The 20,806-nt window shown below is 39.5% G+C and overlaps 1 protein-coding gene across 4 annotated transcripts; it reads left to right on the forward strand.

Moving 5' to 3' along the window:
* Nucleotides 1-340: 340 nt before the first annotated feature.
* On the forward strand, nucleotides 341-19,981 carry EOGT (EGF domain specific O-linked N-acetylglucosamine transferase). 4 transcript variants are annotated; one of them, XM_068694305.1, is made up of 17 exons: nucleotides 341-501; nucleotides 1,254-1,300; nucleotides 2,111-2,335; nucleotides 2,964-3,064; nucleotides 3,597-3,705; nucleotides 3,794-3,888; nucleotides 4,945-5,049; nucleotides 6,202-6,308; nucleotides 8,092-8,195; nucleotides 10,726-10,818; nucleotides 11,667-11,738; nucleotides 12,270-12,356; nucleotides 13,514-13,582; nucleotides 14,665-14,726; nucleotides 16,382-16,501; nucleotides 17,399-17,501; nucleotides 17,793-19,981. In XM_068694305.1, exons 3-17 carry the CDS (start codon nucleotides 2,126-2,128, stop codon nucleotides 17,937-17,939), a joined length of 1,584 nt encoding a protein of 527 aa, XP_068550406.1. In that variant the 5' UTR covers nucleotides 341-501; nucleotides 1,254-1,300; nucleotides 2,111-2,125; the 3' UTR covers nucleotides 17,940-19,981. The 4 variants fall into 4 exon arrangements, with proteins under 4 accessions (XP_068550406.1, XP_068550405.1, XP_068550404.1 ...); XM_068694304.1 differs by lacking the exon at nucleotides 341-501 and adding an exon at nucleotides 605-850 and having other exon boundaries at nucleotides 1,252-1,300; XM_068694303.1 differs by lacking the exon at nucleotides 341-501 and adding an exon at nucleotides 605-847.
* Nucleotides 19,982-20,806: the final 825 nt, after the last annotated feature.

Below are 20,806 nucleotides of genomic sequence, written 5' to 3' on the forward strand. Positions count from 1 at the left end.
GCTTTCTAGCACCCCGTGTTGGGGCAGGGGGACCCCCGCCGTCAGTCCTTGTCCTGCCCTGTGGGGCCGGGCACTCGCCGCCCGCCTCCTTTCCCCCACCTGTCAGTGAGGCACAAAGGGCCTCGCCTGGGGGGAAGGATTCACGTTACTTCAAGGCTGAAAGCGGAGTAAAACCTTCACTCGCTTTCCTGGGGGGGGGCTCGGCCTCGTGTGGGGGCACGGGGCCGGGCCGGGAGCTCAGGGGGAAATGAGACAATGGGGTGCTGCGGGGCTGCGCTTCCTGCCCGGCCGCGGCAGGAAAGGGCTTTTTTTTTTTCTCCACATCCTTAAAAAGCAGCGCAAGGAACGGACTTTATTTTGGGTAGCAAGAGGAAGACGCGCCGACAGCCTTAATCGCCGGCACCATTTCCCTTGAGAGGCCGCGGGGCAGCACCGCGACACCCCCATGCCCGGGCAGGGAGCGGGTTGACCTGGCCGCCCTGCAGGTGCTGCCTGGCCGAGGTTCGCCTTCTTCCAGCCCTCCCGTGCGGGCACCCCACGGCTGCGCGCTGACAGCGGGCCCGGCTCCTCCCTCGCTCCCTCCCTCAGCCCCTCAGCCCCCTGCCAGGGGCCGGGCCGCGGGTGTGAAGGAGGGGAGCGGCGGCTGCGGCGCCGCCCTCAGGGTGGGGGCGGCCCTGGGCCGGCGGCCGCCTTTTTCCCCCCGCCGAGCCTGCTCGGGCTGGGCAGGGCTGGGCCGGCGCCGTGTGCTCCCCCCCGGCCGGCCGCCAGCTGCTGCGGCGGGATGAGGATTAAGGCTGCCGAGCCCATGGGCCGCGGGGCTTTGCGGGGCGGCCGGGTGTGAGGTGAGGTGGGGAGAGGAGAGGTGCCGTGAGGGGAGGCGGCCGCCGCGGTGCTGAGGGGGCGGTCGGCTGCGGGGGCTCCGCGCTGGGCACAAGCCCGGGGCTCTGGTGCTGGGTGTGGGGCAGCTCTCGAAGCCCCCATTCCTCAGACAGAGCCCAGGTGGAGGGATAATGCTGTTCTGGGGGGCTGGAGGATGGAGAGTGGGGCTGGGTGCGAGCTGGAGGGGAGGGAGGTGGTGGGAGCTCCGTGGGAGCCCCTTGTTATCTGCCTCAGGGGTCCAAGAAACGCCCCTGGGCTGCTGGCATGTCGCTCTCCTTGCCCTGATTTTTCCTCCAGATGCAGCCCTGTGCTGTGAGGGAGCTTCCTCAGCAGGATGTGCCTAACTCTGCTTTCCTCTCCCACCCCCCTGCTAGGTCTGCGTACCTGGGAAATCTGATGCGATTCTCCTCAAACCAAACAGGTAAAACTGCTTGTATTGTCGGGGTTTTGCTGAAGGCTTCGCTTGCAAGCAAGCATGCAAACTTTGGCGAGTTATGATGCCAAAAAGGATTTTTAGACACAGACACGTTTTTTTTTCTTCATCAGGAAGCTTAGTGGTTCAAAGCATGGATGTTTGAGAAGAAGCTTATGTGGCCAGCAAGGTAGCCAGTCTGTTCTAGAGGCTGTATCTATGGATACACATGGGCCTATAGTTAATTTATTGCACGTAACACAAATTCAGAGTTTTTGTAATGTGATGCTGACTACTAATGCTGAAATATTTAAACTTGACCATTTATTTGTGATTGCGTAACTTTCCTTCATCTGATGATTAACTTATTTCAAACTGCAGAGTATATATATAAAATATTTCTTTATAAGCTAAAATTCTTTATTTCTTCCCCTCCCCCTCTAAATACTTCTACGTTTTCTTCCTGCTGTCTGGATGTTATATAATCTATACTTAGTTTCCACAAGTGAACTCTCAGGATCCCTTGGGATTTAGCTAAAGTAAACACACCCGTTTTAGTCTGACTGTGAGTTGGTAGTGTGTAATAAACATCAATGACTAATGATACAAAGATAATCCTGCAGTTGTACAGTCTAGTCTCTTAGCGAAAGTTTCCTTCCCGTAGGGGTGAAAAATAAAACCAAACACCCCAGCAACACAAGTAAAAGTTTTCTGAGTATATGACTGATTTTGGGTAAATATTACCTAAAATGCTTGAAATGTGCTATGCTGCAGTTGTGTAAAATGTCTTTTTTTTTTTTTTTTTTTTAATAACTACAGTACTTGAAGGTTGCCATGTTCATGTTGCTTATGTTTGGATTGCTACTGCAAGAAATCCTGGCTAATTCCCAATATGAAAATCTTACTGAATTCAAAAACATTCCAGAAGAACCATTATATAGCTACAAAACTATTAACTTGCCAGATGAGCATATTCCATACTTTCTGCACAACAATCAGCACATTGCTGGCATCTGTAAGCAGGACTCTCATTGCCCATACAAAGTAGGTCTGACTTATTTTTTTGTTTGTTTGTTCAAATGTAATTTTGGGGTGGTTTATTCTGGGAGTCCTAGCGGTTTAGGAATGATGATGAATTGGTCTCCTTCCCAGTGAGTTGGCTTCATTAGGAATTGGAACTGCAGGGATGGTGGACCTGAGGATCTGGGCTATGTGTGTTCTGGGGCGATTATAGTGTCTCTCAGGCTGAAGCTGGTTTGTAGTGTTGGGGATGTGAGCTGTGCTCCCTGTTTTCTGCCTTTTTACTGCAGAACCAATGTTTCAAGATCTGCCAGGCAGAGCAGTGGTACTCTCAGCCTGGAGCTTGGAATGCTGTGCTTCATGTGAGCTTAACTTTATCAATAGCTGTCAGCAATGTGAAAACTTTGGAATCCTACTCATTGGTTTGGGAAAACTGGTTGTGCTGAAAGACACATTAAAGTCCAGAATAATATTGCTGAGCATATGTGTCTTTTGTGGATCCTCTGCTGTGCAGAAAGAAACAGAATATTCTTTCTGAAACAGCTTGGTCTGTTTTCATTCTTTTTATGTAAGATTTGTTAGCAAGAGGTAGTTTGTAAGCTATTTTGCTGTTGCATGATCAAGAGCTATATACAATTATTTTGTCTTACAGAAATACTTGAAGAAACTAAAATCCTGCTGGGGTTATGAGAAATCTTGCAAATCAGATTACAGGTTCAGTTACCCAGTGTGTGATTATGTTGAAACTGGATGGTAAGTTTCATTTTAAATTTATAAAGTACAGTATGTCCAAAAATAAATATAGTGTTCACTTTCGTGTTAGCATGGTAATATTAACTCCACAGCTATTTAGAGTCTAAAGGATGGCTATTCACCTTTGTGCAGATGTGTGGATGTATATATAACATACATCTCTTTCAACATGACTTTAAGCTTTTTAAGGAAGAAAACATTGTTTGAAATACTACCTGCAACAATGTTTTCCTGATTTTTGATTTAGCCTTGAATTCAGATTGCTAAAGTAACCCTGGAGTTCTTTTCTTAGCTTTAAAAAACAAATGAAAAAAACTTTTATAGTCTTCTACGGGAGAATAGCTTTAAATTGTCATTGATGTTTTCCCTTACATGTAGCTGATAAGTTGCTTCCTGTTTTGCATTTTAAATGTCAATAAAGTAACTGGCTGGCTTTTGTGTTCCACTTTTAGTGGAAAAAATGTTTTCTGTTAAAGTTATTACTAGAATTGAGCAATGGCCCTTGGTTTTTCCTCTCTCCTTCATACATCAGGGCAAATGATATTGAGACAGCCCAACAGATATTCTGGAAGCAAGCTGACTTTGGTTACATACGAGAGAGGCTGAGTGAAATGAAAACCCATTGTAAGCCTGCAGTAACAGTAAGCATTCTTGATAGATACTGTACTTTCACTTCCTTTGAAACATAATTTTTGTTCTTGATAATTTTTTATTTTTTTTTTTAAACAGGGAGATTCGTCTCTGACCTGTTCTCAATATCTTCAGCATTGCAGGGCAACAAATTTATACATTGATTTAAGAACTGTAAAGAGAAACCACGACAGGTCTGATCTGCTTTTGTTATAGTAAAACTAAGGGATGGCAGGGGGAGGGTCTTGAAGAAAGTGATTAATGAAGTTGTACGTATAGCTTGTGTGCTTGTTGCCGCAGGCCTTGCTGGTCAGAGGCCTGCTGCTGAAGTCTTTGGGAGATCTACATTGCTGATGGGCAATTGAAGTATTTCTTTCTATTGACTGAAGAGAGGACAATCTTTCTGTATTTTGAGATGTTCTTCCTGTATCTTCAGGAACATTCTTTCTTGTTCTAGTGACATGCAAAGCAGAATTGTTGCTGTATAAGGCACTGAGAATGCCTTTCCTATGCTAGATGCCTTTATAGCAGAACCAGAAATGGTGTTTTAAAAATGCATTAAGACCAAAAAGAGATCAGAACTTGAACCTTGCCATCCTAAAATAAAATACTGCATAGTGGACAACTTGGGGAAGGCAAAGTGCCACTGATAGTGGCATTACCCATTTTTCTTTTTGCCTCATTTTTGAAGTCAGTATCTTGCGTACCTGACTTGGAAAGAGCTTGTTCATGACTGTGATGCTGATACCCCACAGAATGAATTGTGTTATCTTCTCAACATGTCCTGTAAGCAAGTTTAGACAGCACTCTTAGCAATTTGATTTCATGAAACCTGTTATTGCACCTTGCTCACTGTGTGTTGAGTAAAATTCTTGGGTGAATAACTGGATTATGAAACCTGAGGAGACAAAGTGAGATTATTTTTATTAAAAATGAAATTTATAGTGCTCCTAGTAATCCTAGAAAACCTAATTAAGTACTTATTAGGTATGTGGAAATGATACCTAATAACTTTGAGTGTAGTGCTGTTTTGTAGATTGATGTGTAGAACTCTTGAGAACACAACTCTATTTAGGAAGCATTAGGAAATGCTTCTCTTATGCTGAAGAAAATACTCAAGTTTTAAATATTTATGAAGTATCTTGCTAAACTGAGATTAAATAATACTGGCTTGAGTATATAATCTTGATAACAGAGCACTTGTAGCACTGTTGCACAAAAACTTATATGCTTTTACTAACTTGCAATAGATTCAAAGAAGACTTCTTACAGAAGGGAGAAATTGGAGGTCATTGTACCCTTGATGTTCAAGCATTTTTGGCTGAAGGTCAACGCAAGAGCCCTCTGCAGTCTTGGTAAGAATCACTTGTCTTGGCTACTCCCAGGTTCACTTATCCATTTTTCTTTTTATTGGCACTAGCAGCTGTGTGTAATGTATTTCACTCTGGGGAAATAGTTATTCCTTTTTAAGGTCAGTTTGAGAGTTTGTATTACATATGTCTAGCAGTTACATCTACATGGAGTGTTGTTCTGAACTGTGTTACATGTAATCATATCTTTTCTACCTAATTTACAGCAGTAACAGATTTGAATGCCTCTTGTAACCTGAGGTTGTAACATTCAGGTGTTTTCTAGAGAAGAAGTTAGCACTATGCCTAATCTTATGGAAGGAGACAATTCTTTGGTTGTGAAATGCCTTAAAGTTTGCATTTGTGCCTTAGTTGACGCAGTCCTAGTGATGTTGGATCCAGTGCAATGCCTGATCTGGGTGTATATTGATACCCTGCTCACAGGGAGCCTGTGTTCCCAATGTGAAACAGGCGACAGTCTACAGGCTGAGTAGGAAGCGCAGAGGATGCTTTGTGGTAGCTGGTTTAGTATGACGGGTAACATGTTAGCACTTCAAAGCTGGGTTGTCAGTTAACTGATGAAGCATGAAGGAACAGGAGCTACCAAGATGTCTGTAGGAATACTCTTTTTATTCTTTTTTTCATGTTCTCAATTATTTTTTCCCTTTTTTGCTCTGATGGTCAATTTCTGTTAATAACAGCTGCAGAGGAAGAAAAGACTTTTCTCTACCTGCTATAGTTGTCTTAACTGCTCATCCTTGTTTAGATCCAGGAATAATAAATATTGCATCTGCATTCATTATTCTGACCAAAGCATGAAGATCTTGCTGGAGTGTCTCTGGCAATGCAGATCAAGTTGGATAGACTCACGGATCTAGCCTCTAAGGCTCTCCGTTACATCTCTGCTGCCTTGATTTGTAGATCAAAGGTGCTGTTCGCTCCTGAGATCAAAGGCAGGTTTTAACTCTTGAAGCTCATAACCTGAAGAACTTTACATTACACTTTCAAATAATTTTAATTGTCAGACTTTATCAGATTTCAGCAGTCCTGTTAAATCAAACTGACTGCATGAACAGTTACTAAATCTTAGATGTATGAAATACACGTGTTCAAGTATGTTAATGTCAAAGCATGTTCTATGTGATTGAATATTTATAGGTTTGCAGAACTCCAGACATTTACTGCACTGAACTTCAGGCCCCTAGATGATGACAAGTGTGATGTTGTTATCGAGAAGCCAACATACTTCATGAAATTAGATGCAGGTAATTGGTATCTTCAGTTTATTTTTTAATACTACAGTACTGCAGTAAAAAGAGCCTGTATCTAGCATTCACTTATACATTATGTCATTGTCATTGCCATTGTCAAATTCACTTATAATACTGTTTTTTGAAAGATAGTGTGACTTTTTTGTTCCTTTTTTTTCTTTTTTTTCATGAGGTCAGAAACAAAACTTTCTTTTATGTTTAAAACTTTGAATTTTGCCACAGATGATCAAAAAAAAATCCTTCCGCTTGTCTTGCATGGTCTTCAGCTCTTAACTGTTTCAATTTTTGTGCCTGTGACTCTTTTACAGTCTGTGATTTTGGCTGTGTTTCTGGATGACTGTTTCCGTATTATGAAATGCGGGGTATAGGTGTATACATGTCTTGCAGTAAGTGCTCAGTAATTGAGGATTGTGCATGTTGGAAGATGTGGCAGAGGAAGTGCATTCAAAGACAAAGTTCAAGGGAATAAGTTTTGTTAGTTGATTAAAATACCCCCTAAAAAAAAAAAAAGGCAAACAAAAATCCCACAACCCTCTTCTAATCTTGACGCTTCAAACTTATCTGTTTTCGCCCTGCCGTGGCCTTGCACCTCTCTCATTACAGAGAGCTAAGGTGAATGTTGTTCAACGCTATTCTAAAATCCACAATAGCAACAGCACCCAAGCATCTTGAGCGTGAGACAGTGGTATTTGACGTCTTTTTGAAGTTCGCCAACCTTTTTGTTCACACAGTATGATTTGTGGATGAGTCTTACTGAAAGTGAATGGCAATGCTGCGGACAGGCAAACAAGGTGCTGTGGAGTAAGCTGTGGTTTAAACTGTGCAGCTGTCTGCTGTGTTCTGACCACATGATACACTGCAACCGTAAAGGGGATTAACTCCTTTATCCCTGCAGGCCTGTATCTTGTATTTTAAGTAAAGCTGTTGCAGTTGGCTGAACAGTAACTGTGGAAGAGTTTCTGTGCTGTCACCTTGTACCTTTTGCAGCTTTGTTCTAGCTGTGCTCAGAAGGTGATTGTGCCCAGCCTATCTGTTTTTGGGAGAGGCAGGGGAGAATTGCTCTTTGAGCAGTATGGGAAGCCCAGGAACTACTTCCTACCATGGCAGCTCTTCTTGGTCAGAAGCTTAAAGGTGGGAGCTGTGTGCATGTGGTCCCAAAACTGGTGTATAGTCCTAGATAACAAAGAATCTGGACTGTGTTACCTCCTTTGTTTCATGATACCTCTTATGTGTTGTGATTTTAAGGTATTAACGTGAGAGACCAAGAGTGAGCAGGAATGCTCTGAGAACGAACCTGAGGAATTACTTGGGCTTTGGCTTCTGTGCAAGTACAAGTTCTGTCTTGTAGTCTGACAGTGAGAGCTTCAGTTTACTCTAATGATAATAATAAAAAAAAACCCTAAGAGCAGTGCCAAAGCCCTGTTTTTAATGTTTTCTGTATGTCTAATTAGTTTTTGTTAGAGCAATAGTTGCTTTCATATGCTTCAGAAAGCATTTGTAGTCTGTAATGGGAAATAGTATGTGAAATTTATCTTCTTTCACCATCGTTTTGCTGGTATTCTGATTTCTTTGAACCTTTTAAGATGTTATACTTCAGATTTCTGACCTGTATTCCTTCTCTTTAAAGGTTTGCTTCTCTAGGGTACATAAGAAGCATTCAGTTAGTCTGGGAGAAAACTAACGTAAAATGCAGGATTCTACTAGAGAGAAAATGCACAAACCATTGAAAAGTGGAATGGGTGATGTGTTTTGCCAACCATTTTTTTCTTTTTCTCAGGTGTTAATATGTACCATCACTTCTGTGACTTTGTCAATCTTTATATCACACAGCATATCAATAACTCCTTCAGTACGGATGTCAACATAGTCATGTGGGACACTGTAAGTCTGCAGTGCTTTAATGTACTCATGATGGATTGTATTTCTGCTTTATAGATGCTCTGAACTTTTTATTAACCAATCCTTAGCTTTCATGTGGACTGTCAGCTGAGCCACAAGGAACTGATAAGTTTTTGGATGCTGTTAATACAGGTGCATGAACAATAGTAGAAGAACGCTAGTAGAAGTTGTTTGAGCATCTGTTGTTTGAAGTTGTTTGAAGACTGCGCCATAGTTCATCCTTTGCTAGTACACATTTATGCCTTCTTTGTGTGCTAAAAAAATCCCATCATTTGTATTTCTAATATGCAGCATTTGAATATTACATGCTGTTTTCTGTAGACTTTTTTCTCTGAGAATATTGAGGTAGACTTACTGAAAACTATTTCATCTATATTTAAAAAGAAATGCAGCCTTGGATCTTTCTAAATCAGTAGTGTGTGACCTGTAATAAAGAAAACATTAAAAAACAAACAAAAAAACACGACAAGCAGCACATATGATACAATTATGATTGATATAATTATTTTATGCATAGTTAAATATATATACATGCATATCAAAACAGGGACTAATATTTAATTCCTTTAGGTAGCCGCCTTATGGCTCCTTCTTGATCGCCCCTTAAAATAAAAGTAGTTTTTAAGTGGGGCTATTTCTGCTGTACTGCTGAGTTGAAATCATGACTATGTTTGTGAGTAGTAGTAATTTTAATGTCCTGTATTTAAGTTCTATAGGAGAGTGTTAAACCAAACAAATTGGAATGTGCTGGGTAATGTATATCAGGTGCAGAAGTAACAAAACTTTTGGTGACTATGGTATCATCCCACATCTATTATCTTGTTCTCCTGTAATACTGTATTTTCTTCATATGTATTTACTGCTGTGACAAATATTCAGCAGAGGATTGCAAATACCTACTACTTTACGGAAAACCTCTTTGTCTGGAAGAAACTTTATTTCACCTTTCCTTAATTCAATTACATTTTGAAAATTAAAATAAAGGTGCCTGCCAGATAACCAAGCTCATTAGATTTACTACAGAAAGCTATTAATCCAGCTCCAATGGCTTTCTGAAAAAATCAGATGTGTCAGCACTGTAAATTACTTTGGAAATCAACGCTTTTTCTTATATTGCATTGTTGAATCAAATAACTCTTTCAAATGTACCATTCTCAAAGTAAGTACTGCCATGGCACTATTATTTTAAATGTGTCTTAACTGCTTGATCTGCTTGAGTCCATCACCATGGACAACCAGATGATGGCACCAACTAACTGCTGATGAGCTGTTCTATGCTGATTGAAAGATGGACTTGATCTTATTCATTCTCTTTTTTTTTCTTGAAGTAATTAGATTTAGGCATACTTTCCAGCTACTGTAGAATCAGTGCACTGTTCTTATTAAATAGTAATGCCCTCAGATATAGGTTAAACAAAGCAGAAAATGAGTAGAAAACCTGCTGGGTGTTGATTTGCGGACTGTTTCTGCAAATGCGGAAAGCAACGTTTATAAAGCAATTCTAAGGTGAGCAGATAGGCTTAGAGAGAAGTACTTTCAGCATGGAAGATCAGTTCTCTGGAAGTGCAATTCTTCCAACACAGACTATCAGAAAGCAGTATGGACTGTAAAATTTAATGGCAGAAGGAAGGGAAAGAAGCACCTCTTCAAGTGGAGGAAATGTGACACCCTTCAGATTATTTTGCATTTTAGTAGATGTCCCTTTTCTTCTGCAGTTATTTATAGTCTCATTTTCAAATTTCTTGTGAATGTTTCCATGTAATTTTTAAAGCAGGCTGAACCAGCTCTAAAGCTCTAAGGAAGCTTTAAGCAAGAATTATATTTGATTGCATTCAAAGACTTAGCCCTCAGATGTTTAGGAAGTATTGCAGATCTGAAGGCTTGAGCCTCAATTCTAGGACTAAAGGGTCAATCTCATAGGGAGTTTTTGGTTCTTAAAAAGTTCTGCAGAGCACTTTTGCTGAAGTGAAGCTTTATACTGCTCCTTAGAGAAACTGCCTGGCAGCTTGTCAAACTAATGCAAAGCCTAGTTTACTGGTTGCTCCTTCCACTAAATCAGATCATTGCCTTCAGTTTGAGATACATGTGCAACATGCAAGTGACAATCCCAAACAGGTGGTTTTTAGTCTCAGGAGTCAAGTTTGTGCTTTCTACCCTCCCTCCGTTTTTGTTGCTTACATCTAATCTGTGTTCTGTTGTCTCTGGCGTAGGCAGTAGGTATTCTTGCTTCTAACTCAGATTCTAATCTGCTGCTGAAGAATTTGTCTATATTGCTGATTTATAGAACTGTTATAATAAAAATCAACTACCTGCCAGACAATTTGAGTTAACTGCCATTGTAAACACAGCAGTAATGTCTGCTTTCTGTCCTAGGCTGGCTTAGGTCCTGCAGTGGTGATGATGTGCTACAAAGTGTGTGTTTAAACATGTATATAGATCTTGTAAGTCATGAAGGGAGTTGTTGTATGCATTTATGTAACCATTATGTCTCTGTTTTTCCTTCCCATCATAGAGCTCGTATGGCTATGGTGACCTGTTCAGTGAGACATGGAAGGCATTTACTGACTATGAGATAATACACCTGAAAACCTTTGACTCTAAAAGGGTATGGAATTTTATATTTTGTTCTAATTCACGGTGACTACATAGTAAATATGACTGCTGCTAAAACTGCTCCTGGATATAGGTGTTTCAGAAGAGAGCATGAATACTTTATATGTGTTTATTTGTGTAATTTGAGAGTGTTACCTTGCCAATGAGACAGAGTTGTAACCTAATTCTGAGGCATGTCTGCACTTTACGTAGATGGACCTAACTTCTCTCTCTTCTGAGGAGTGATATTTATGTATTAGTTTCACTTCCACAGCAACCAGTACTGCAGTTAAGGGTTCTCAGATTTTATTGTCTTTCTAAGGCTTCTGATTCCTGTTGAGGTATATATCTTCCTGTGCAACTGTTAGTGTACCTGCTATTTATCAAAAAACAAAACAAAACAAAACAAAAACACAAAATAACCTGAATCAACAACAAAAATTAAAAATAAATCCCACAAAACAAACACACAGACAAACCAGTACTAGATTTTTCTCTCACCAGAAACATATGAATTCATTCAGAGCTCATTTCAGTCTCTTAAATCTTTTAAACCCAGTCTTAACCTTACCCAGTTTTCTTCTGTTTAGTTCACATTTGTTCTGTTTTTTTTTGGTGTTTTTGCTTTGTTTGTTTTTAGACCTCTTCCCACACTTGTCTCTGTACCATCTGAACTGAGATCTCCTTTGGGATCAGGATTTCCTTTGTTCTATTCATTTGCACAGTCAAGGAAGTGAGGGTGTTCTTGACAGGAGCACGTAATTGCTAGCTCATTATAAGCAGTGATCCCACTGAATGAGCATGGGATGTGCCAGCGGAAGGTAGCAGTGCAGTGTAACTTCTTGTGATCTTCCTTTGCAGGTATGCTTTAAAGAAGCAGTCTTCTCATTACTGCCTCGGATGCGATACGGCTTGTTTTATAACACACCATTGGTGAGTCCTTTTTATCTTAGCGTTAACCGGATTTGTATATGACACTATAAAGTCTGAGTTAATGAATCTCTCAAATATCTGGCTGAGTTATGAAATGTGCTGCATTGAAGGATTCTAACTCCAAATGAAATGATCTTCCCTCAGTATTAAGGTTTTGAAGTTACTTTAGCTAGTTGATAGTAAGTGGTTATGTGCAATCCTCTGTCTCACGGTTTATGAGATGTGTATTATAACTTTTTAACAGGAGGGCACTGTGAACTTCCTGGTGTCTTTGCAGAGCACAAGAGCTTATATGCTTGACAGACTTTCCTAGAGGCATTAGTTCATGTGTTTAGGCTATAACAATGAGAGATACATGTATATTTCAAAAATGAAGTGTCACTTGTGTTGCAGAAAATAGTGATGTGCTTAGTGCAGCGTACGATACTAGGCTTTTGTTCCACAAGAGTGGCAAAAGACTGATCCCAAAGAGATTTTTGTGAGCAAAATAACTTTGTAGTAACAGTTGCTTTTTTTTTATTTTTTTTTCAGATTTCTGGCTGTCATGGAACAGGTCTATTTAGAGCATTTTCACAGCATGTATTACACAGATTAAATATCACACAAGAGGGACCCAAGGTATGATAAATGAGCAATAAAACTGTAATATGGAGCTGACAGCTCTTACCGGAGAAACAGCATCAGCTAGTTGGTGTGGAGCTATTCTAGCGTGGAATAGGAGCACATAGTGCACTTTTGTCCTTTCCTGTGATTATTGGCATTTTCCAATATGTCAGTCTGTAAAGAACTATATAAAGAACTATATAGTTCTTCTTCTATAAGCTGAAGAAGATATATGCTGAAGTTCTTCTATATGCTGAAGTTCTTCTATATATAAGTTCAAACACTTGTGTATGTCTGTGGCAGCTGCCTTCATGCTTTCCTTCCATAGGACAGACTTTAGAACATCTTCCTTCCAACTCTAGGGTCTCCTCCCTGCTGATGAGACCCTGCCCTCAGGTCCAGCAGACAGGATCCCACAAAGCAATGCAGCAAGCTTGTTCTCTGCAGACGTGCTCTTTATCAGTCCTCATAGCTATTGCTGAGCTCCAATCAGAGGAGGAAATGATTGAGTCTGGTCCTTCAGTTCCTCCCTGGCACCATCTGTTTGGCCCTGAGCTTCTCTGTTGTACACACTGGTAGTTTTCACAAATTGTTGCAATGGCTGCATTGATGGATACAGAGGTCCTGGGCTTCTTGAAGTGTTTGCTAGAGAGTAGCCTACATATTATCGCTGAGGGGCACATATTCAAAGCACTGCACAGGCATTTAGTTACGATTCTCCTGCTGACACTAATGGGAGTCATGCAGTTAAATCTCTTTATTTCACTTGGAACATTTACTCCCATGAGTCCAATTAATTTAAAGAGGTAAAAGGAGGAACTGTTATAGAAGTAAATTATTTTTTCCAAGGATCTTGTGCATAAACCCTCCTGAAAACTGCTTTCCTGCTTTCAGAACTTGTGTGATGTGTAATACAAAGGCTCTTTTGTACTGAATAAAATAAAATGTTCTATTTTTTGTTAATAGTCAGACTTTCAAGCAGTTTTTGACACTTTTAATCTGTTGGAAAATACAATGTGAATTTTAAGGTGGTTACATCATCTTCTACATGGGGAGGGGATGTATTTAGTTGCTTAAATAACTGCCAAAAGTAAATATGGAAGTTGTGTGTGTTTTTTTTTTTTTAAATGAGGTCTGCTTCATAACTAACACTGCTGCTTCTTTCTTTTTAGGATGGGAAAATTAGAGTCACAATACTTGCGCGCAGTACAGATTACCGGAAAATATTAAACCAGAATGAGGTGTGGTCCTTTTTATTTTTAAAACCAATTCGTCATAAGTTAATTTTGCTCAATGAAATGATTTTTTTCAGGCACAGCCAAGACATCTGTCCACTAACAAATCTTGGACAAATACTTTCAGTGCTAATGATTTCTTCTAGTGTCTTCTATCCAGTTTCTGTACACCAGATACTGAACCTTGCTGCTCTCTTTCAGTGAAAATCTATAGATGTAATAGTAAAAGTATATCCTCTTATCGAACAGATGCTGCACAATTTCTAACAAAATTAAATAATTTTGCTTTCAGATAATTCTTTTGTTTCTAACATTCCAATTGTTGAAGGCTCTAACAAAACGTTTTGTTATGCTTGCAGATCAAGATACATAAGCAGTTGTATCTGACAGTATGCGTTCAAAACTCAATGAATTTTTATATTGAATCACTGTTTTTTGAATAATACAGCTTAGTGAACTTTTGGTGGAGCTTCTCTGGTGTTAAAAATGATAACATCAATTTTTTATCTCTTCATTCCTATCTGTTAGTACCTGAGAAAAATGAATTGGCATTATTACCCCCAACTTATTTAAGGGAGAAGCAGGCTTGTTTGATGCAACAGTTTGGTGGCAGACCAGGGCTCAGATCACTGGACTTGTGCGTTATCTGCTAGACTGGCTACAGGGCCTGCCTACACTGCTATATGCAGTGTATTTTCTGATAATAAGCATGTAACAGAAAGGGAGAAGTTTATCTTTTGGAAATCCAACCCAAAGCGTCACATCTTCCTGCCATTCTCAGCAAAACTACTACTACTGTGTGTGGTTTGGGAATTGGGCCCTGGAGCATACAGAAGTCAACCATAGTCTCTGGGAGAGTTCAAGAGATCCAAGTCCACTCTGCAGTGGCTGCTCTGCTAGGAATAATGTAGGTATCCTAGATGGAAATGTACAAAAGCAGAGGAACATCTTTATATGACAGTGTTCTGTCTTCCTAATTGTAATTCACTGGTGAGGAGGTGGAGTGTGTGAAACAGGAGTGCAGGGAAAGAATTCATTGAAGCAGAACACCAAATCACTGTCCTTTTTTTTTCTTCCTCCCTCCTTAGCTTGTGAATGCTTTGAAAACAGTATCAACGTTGGAGGTCAAAGTGGTAGACTACAAATACAAGTACGTATGTTGATAGAGAAAACTAGTGTGGTTTCATGCTGTTGGTGGGTGGTGGAAACTGTTTTCAAGCAAAGGTATACGTGCCCCAATGTCTAACCTTTGCAAAACCCAAGACATGGCAAGAAAGGATGAATGCCTCTGAGGGAGTGGTGGGTGAGCTAGTTAAGCACTCCCATCCTATGATGCAATGCTTAGAATGAATAGCTAAAGTTAGTAACCTCAGGTTAAAACTGGAATGAGCAAGTTTTGAAATCATTTTTTTGTTTCTTCCCCTCTCCCCAAAACAGCTGTGTTACCACCACCCTAACGTGTTTGCTAATGCTCTTCAGCTACTGGTAGTTAATAGGGATTTCTCGTGTAGGATGCTAACATCTTATTTTATATGACTTTTAAGCTGGGTTATCATTCATTACTAAATTCTTTGCTGCTCCGGTGGCCCCGAAGACACATCTAGGTCAGTTTGTGGTGCCCAGATGTTCTAGGCACTGTGCCAGGAAGAAATGGTTTGAAGAAAAGTTCCCAAGTGGTGCATTCCTGTGCCAGATGGCAGCAGCTTGCATGTAGTCAATGTTTTGTTGCGGAGCATGCGGAAACGGCAAGGAACTGAATCAGCAGTGCGAGATCAGTGCTTTGACCCAAGCAGAGACAGAATGAGGAAGTCAAAAGTGGCTCATTTCCTCTGTCAGCGACAGCATTTGAGCAGGCTAATAATGTAGAAGAGGGTGGATACCCTTGAGACAACATCTAGACCGACATATTCTTTGAAAGCATAACCAAGAGATGCTTCCACAGTTCCTGTGCTTGTCTAAACTGTAGCAGCATTCACTAAGATTTCCACAGCTATCCAGCTGCATCATTCCCGTCATAGTTAAAGGGTTTCCTTGATGTCTGCCCTTATAGCACTTTAAGCAGTACACATTTTCTTGTTGCAGTTTAAACCAGTTTCTTTCTATTGTCCTCAAAATGGTCAGAGAGGAAGTTGCTCTCTTCCTTTTAAATGTATGAACTGTTAGTATGCAAATGAAGCCTGTTGTGATTTCCTCTTTCAATTGTCTGCCTTACAGTTCAGTATCTTTTGTCCATTTTTAATTTGTGCGCTCAGGGAACACCTGGTTATTTAGAGAGAATACTGTGTTTAGAGATCACATTCAAAGGGAGAGAGAGAAGTGAGTTCCAGGCAGGAGCTGAAAATAAATAAATAAACCCGAGCTTCCCTATTTCTGTATAAGTTTAAGTTGGACATCTGCATCTTTGAGATGGAGTTGTACGCTTTTACAGTCCATTTTGTCCATTAAAAACAGCTTAGATCCTTTGACTTTTTTTTGAAAGATGAGATTTTTTTTGACGTTGTTTAAAGCAGGTATATATAAAAAAAAAAACTTCCAAACTTACACGAGCTTTAACTTACCAATAAAATCAAATTTTTGCAACAGACTCTTGTTAATATGAAGTTTTTGAAACCTGTCTGCATTTCTTCTAATTCCATGCTGAGTTATTGCTTGCTGAAGCATTTGTGATTCTTAGTATTGTTCCTTGAAAAATCAATTCTCTCTTTCAGTATTCCCTTAAGTTAATTTTGCGCTTTCTACATGTAACTAATTCTTGCTGAGATGGATAGGCATGCCAGATCACTATTTTTGTTGTGTTGTCTGCAGGGAACTTGAATTTTCAGAGCAATTGAGAATCACGCATAACTCTGATATATTCATTGGGATGCACGGAGCTGGACTTACCCATTTGCTCTTTCTACCAGATTGGGCTGTTGTTTTCGAACTGTAAGTCTATTTTTCTCTCTTCCCCCTCTATTATATACACAACTGCTAACGTCTGTTCATATGTGTTAATGAAGTATTCTCCCCTGCTAGTATTTTACTAAGAACATTTCTCTTGCATTGTCCTCTAGACTTCATTTTTGGCAGTCTCTTCTTCTGGGAATAGAAAGCGAGGAAGCTTTCATTATAAAATATGGTGTAACTATCATACAGGCTTATCTTTTTTAGGTGCCATAGTATAAATAAAATGCAGCCTAGTTGACAATTGCCTGTGGGAAAACCTTTTTAAAAGCATCACTGGTCAGATTCTGCCAGGTGGGTCTGAGATATAGTATTTTGGTGATCTGTCTGATGATGTAAGATGCATGTCCAGGCTGTTAAATATTGCCCTGAAGGTTATGTGCTCCTTTCCATACCTGGGACATGAGCACCACTTGCTAGCCAGGCTCTGCTGAGTGTCATCCTATCCTATCTACATTTCTCCAATAGTTCTATTTTAAACATATTTTTGTTATGAAGCTGGCTTGGTTGGCATTCCAATTCTATAGAACTAAATAAAATGCAACGTGCTTGTCCAAAGAGCACTGAATTTCCCATCCTGGGGAAATTCTGCTTAAAACCCCTGCAATAAGGAAGGCTGCTTTTTACATGCCCAAGAGTTGGTACAGTTGGGCAGGGACATGTCTGATGCACAGATTTGTCTCGGATTGCCTCCTAGACCACATCTTAAGCACAGGTAGGTAGCCTTTGTTCTTGTTTCTAGTGGAACAGAATTTTTCTGTGGTTTTGTTGCCTTGGAACTGGACAGCAAATGTATGGACTTTGAAGTTCTTTTCCTGTTTCACCCTAGTCAACTTCAGCACAATCTGTAGGTAAATATGATCTTCTGCCTGTCCCTAGATACAACTGTGAAGATGAACGTTGTTACTTGGATCTGGCAAGGCTGAGAGGCATTCATTACATCACTTGGCGAAAAAGAAATAAAGTATTCCCTCAAGACCAGGTAATGGTGGCTAGCGGTGGAAGGGTGGGGCTGTTCTTTCTACTGTAAATTTAGGAGTTTAAAGGCTAGCTTATTTTTACCCATCTCTGCTCTGAAATTTTAAATATGATTTTCATTCTTTAGACTAAATTAAATTCCATGTTGTGATCAAGAAATCATTTGATATTAATGGCTACTGTAAGAAGAAAAATTGAGTTAGATAACCATTAACTTTCCCTTTTTTTTTTTTTTTTTGAATGTAAGATATATGGAATCTTCTTCTGTCTAAAAGGCCTTATTTTATTTTTCTAGGGGCACCACCCAACACTGGGAGAACATCCAAAATTTACAAACTACTCTTTTGATGTGGAAGAATTTATGTACTTGGTGCTTCTGGCTGCAAATCATGTTTCACAGCATTCCAAGTGGCCATTTAGGGTAAAGCATGATGAATTCTAGATTAGACTGAAATATTATTTTTTAAATAATGCTCCATAAAATATTGTAACAACATAAAGCAAAATGCTGGTGTGAAAAAAGTAAACCTCTACGAGGGAAGTAACTCATTAATTTGTCAGACCACGTAAGGGCACCCTACCGTACCTTCATCACCCATCTCTTTAATTCTGTGGGTTTTCCAAATATAAAAATTATCAGAATATTTTTTTATTTTTCCCAACTATATTTTTACATTCCGGATTGTGAAATACTTGTCTTGATACAAAGGTATGTCCATCCATTTCATTTAAGATTTTGGGAGAGGTTAGATACTAATTTGTTAAACATGTATGCCTATTAATAGGTAAGGAAATGCTAGGGGATGAAAAGTGTTACAGATTGGTTTCTCAGAGTGGCCTCTGTGGGAATGAAATAGGTCTGTCAGAGTTCCCTTTTTAAAGAAGCTGGATGCTTTTATGTAGTCCTGCATCTGCAGGTAAAAATCTGAATAGGAATTGTCATCTTACTGTAAGGCACTGCCCAGTATGTCATGTAGAGTCAAGTTACATGACACAGGAGTTCTGAGATGTCTGGTTAGTTTCTTTATGTCACTGTTTGTCATTGCTGTGCTTGGCCATTTATTGTTTTTAGGTTAGAAGAACTTCCTTTGAAAAATAGTGGTTGTAAGAATTAAGCAGTTAAGGAAACTTAAATTTTTGTCATTTAATACAACAGAAACTGCAGACTTCTATTTCAAGTTCAGAAACATTTTCAAGGTAGAGAGCAGCATGTCTGATGTTCTTGTATTCAAATATAAACTTTGACTTCTCCCTCTTGTTTTAAATGCTAAAATATAACAGGTCTGCTCAGTAGGGTTAATCAATCTTCTCTCTTAAAGCAAATAAATCTTTTGCTAACTCCAGGTAATCTGGATGTTTCCTACATTTCACGTAAAACAGCACTTCTGCAGTGAAAAACCCAAGTAAATTGGAATAAAACTTCATCCTTTTTGAGGATGCTAATGGGAATGGATTTTTTTTTTTTATGACAAATGATAAGACACATAGGGTGTCTTTCAGCTGCAGCTGGAAGGAAATGAAATCATTAGGAATTTGTTTTTGGAACTGCCAAAAGTCTGATCTACTAATATTTTTTTTTTTAAAAAGGTGAAGAGTCAATCTAGAAAACTTTGGAAAATCCTTCCCCAGTCAGTAGCATAGTTCACTGTTTACACTGAAGGAAATATTAAGCCAAAGTTGAGTTCTTTATAGAATTTCCTCAGTAGCACCAACATGTGAGCTCTGGGGGGAAGGCAGGCTGGGGATGAAAAAGTAGTTCTGTTTTCTTAAGAGGGGCCAGAAGGATGTGCGGAAGAATCATTTTCAGTGTGATTTTAAAAACTAAAAAAATAAAAATTCTGTTACACTATGAATTTTCTTTGAGACTGTATTCCCATGGTAGACTTGCAGTATAATCACACAGTCTCAGTGGCTTGAAGCAAGGCATACATCTGTATGCAAAAGCAAGACAGTTACAGTAAATGTAAACACTCCACTGGTATAATTGTAGATATTATTGACCGCCGTTCCCTAACAGTCATAGGCAATTTCACAGAGTGTAGGTACATTTACTGACCTGCCTATACTGGTAAAAATGAGTTACGGTAAGCATAATTTTCATATAGATCTCTCGTGACCTTAAGCAGTGCATAGGAAAAGCTAGATACAGCTGATACCCAAGGTATATTGAGGTGTTTGGTGCAATTTTTAGTGTGTTGTGTTACTGATGGATAAAACTTTTACATTAAAGAACCTTGGAAGCAAAATTGCACTTCTTGATATGGGGGGGAAAGCCTTTGAGAAATACAATTTCCTGTATTTGTGTATTTTTAATCTTTTTAGGATTTTTAAAGAAATAAATGTTTAAAACTTAAGTCAATAAAATGTCTGAGGAGAGAAAAAAATGCAATAATTCAAAATAAAGACATTGTAAGGAAGAATTGTGCACAGATGTATTTGATAACTTTTCTAATAAAAGCTTTTTAATAAAAAAGGTATAAAACTTTTGGTCGTAGTTTGTCAGATTTTGGAGGCAAGTGTTCTTAGATGCCGTTAGTTGCCTAGAGTCATGTCTCTGTCTTCCTGCCATGACCGAACTGATACTCAGTTATTTATCTGGGAATCATTCACAGGTCATGCTGTTACATTGTGCTGATGGCTTTGTTTCTGGGGGGTTTATGATTATTTTGTGGAATGTATTTGTGTATGTTTAACTTCCTGTGCTGCAGATGATGCTGTTGAAGCCAGTGTGTAAGTACAAATGTGTTTGCATCTTTACAGAAGCAGCTAATGAGGAGCTTTGCTTTCATGCTATGCTAGGACTCACTAAAGCAAGTGGCCAACCATATGCCTGTGTGTGTGGAGGAGAGGCTGTGGGGACTTAATCCAAGGGCAAAATATCCTGATAATGTTTCAGCAAATCTGAATGCGATGTCTACTGCTGATGGCCAACGTATTCTTTAGCCTTTATGGCTTAGTATTACTGGGATGAAAAATACTATTTTTGTTGACTAGATTTACGAATAGTCACAAAATTATTTTGGCAGAAGCTAGCTTTTATTGGATTGATGGGAATTTGATGATAAATCCTGAGAAAACTTGGACAACAGCAAAGATGTGGCTTGGGTGACTTTCTTAAAGAGGGTCTGGGCCATCTTGCTCTGCCTGCAAATTGCAATGAGAGGGAATCCGGGGGAGTTTGAGCCACTTGTTCTTTAGGCAAGGTATAGTTTTGGGTTATATTTTCCTAACAGACTGTAGGAATTTTGTTCCTTGCTACTTTTGATTTTTTTTTTTTTTTTTTTGTCTGTAGTTCACTGATGTATAGAG

This window comes from Anas acuta, chromosome 11, assembly GCF_963932015.1.
Source record: "Anas acuta chromosome 11, bAnaAcu1.1, whole genome shotgun sequence".
NCBI lineage: Eukaryota > Metazoa > Chordata > Aves > Anseriformes > Anatidae > Anas > Anas acuta.

Excerpts from the sequence above, each read along its gene's own strand:
- EOGT (XM_068694305.1), top strand. The coding sequence starts at position 2,126 with ATGTTCATGTTGCTTATGTTTGGATTGCTACTGCAAGAAATCCTGGCT. Across the intron at positions 6,309-8,091 it reads CTTCATGAAATTAGATGCAG|GTGTTAATATGTACCATCAC; the intron begins GTAATTGGTATC and ends TCTTTTTCTCAG. Across the intron at positions 11,739-12,269 it reads TGTTTTATAACACACCATTG|ATTTCTGGCTGTCATGGAAC; the intron begins GTGAGTCCTTTT and ends TTTTTTTTTCAG.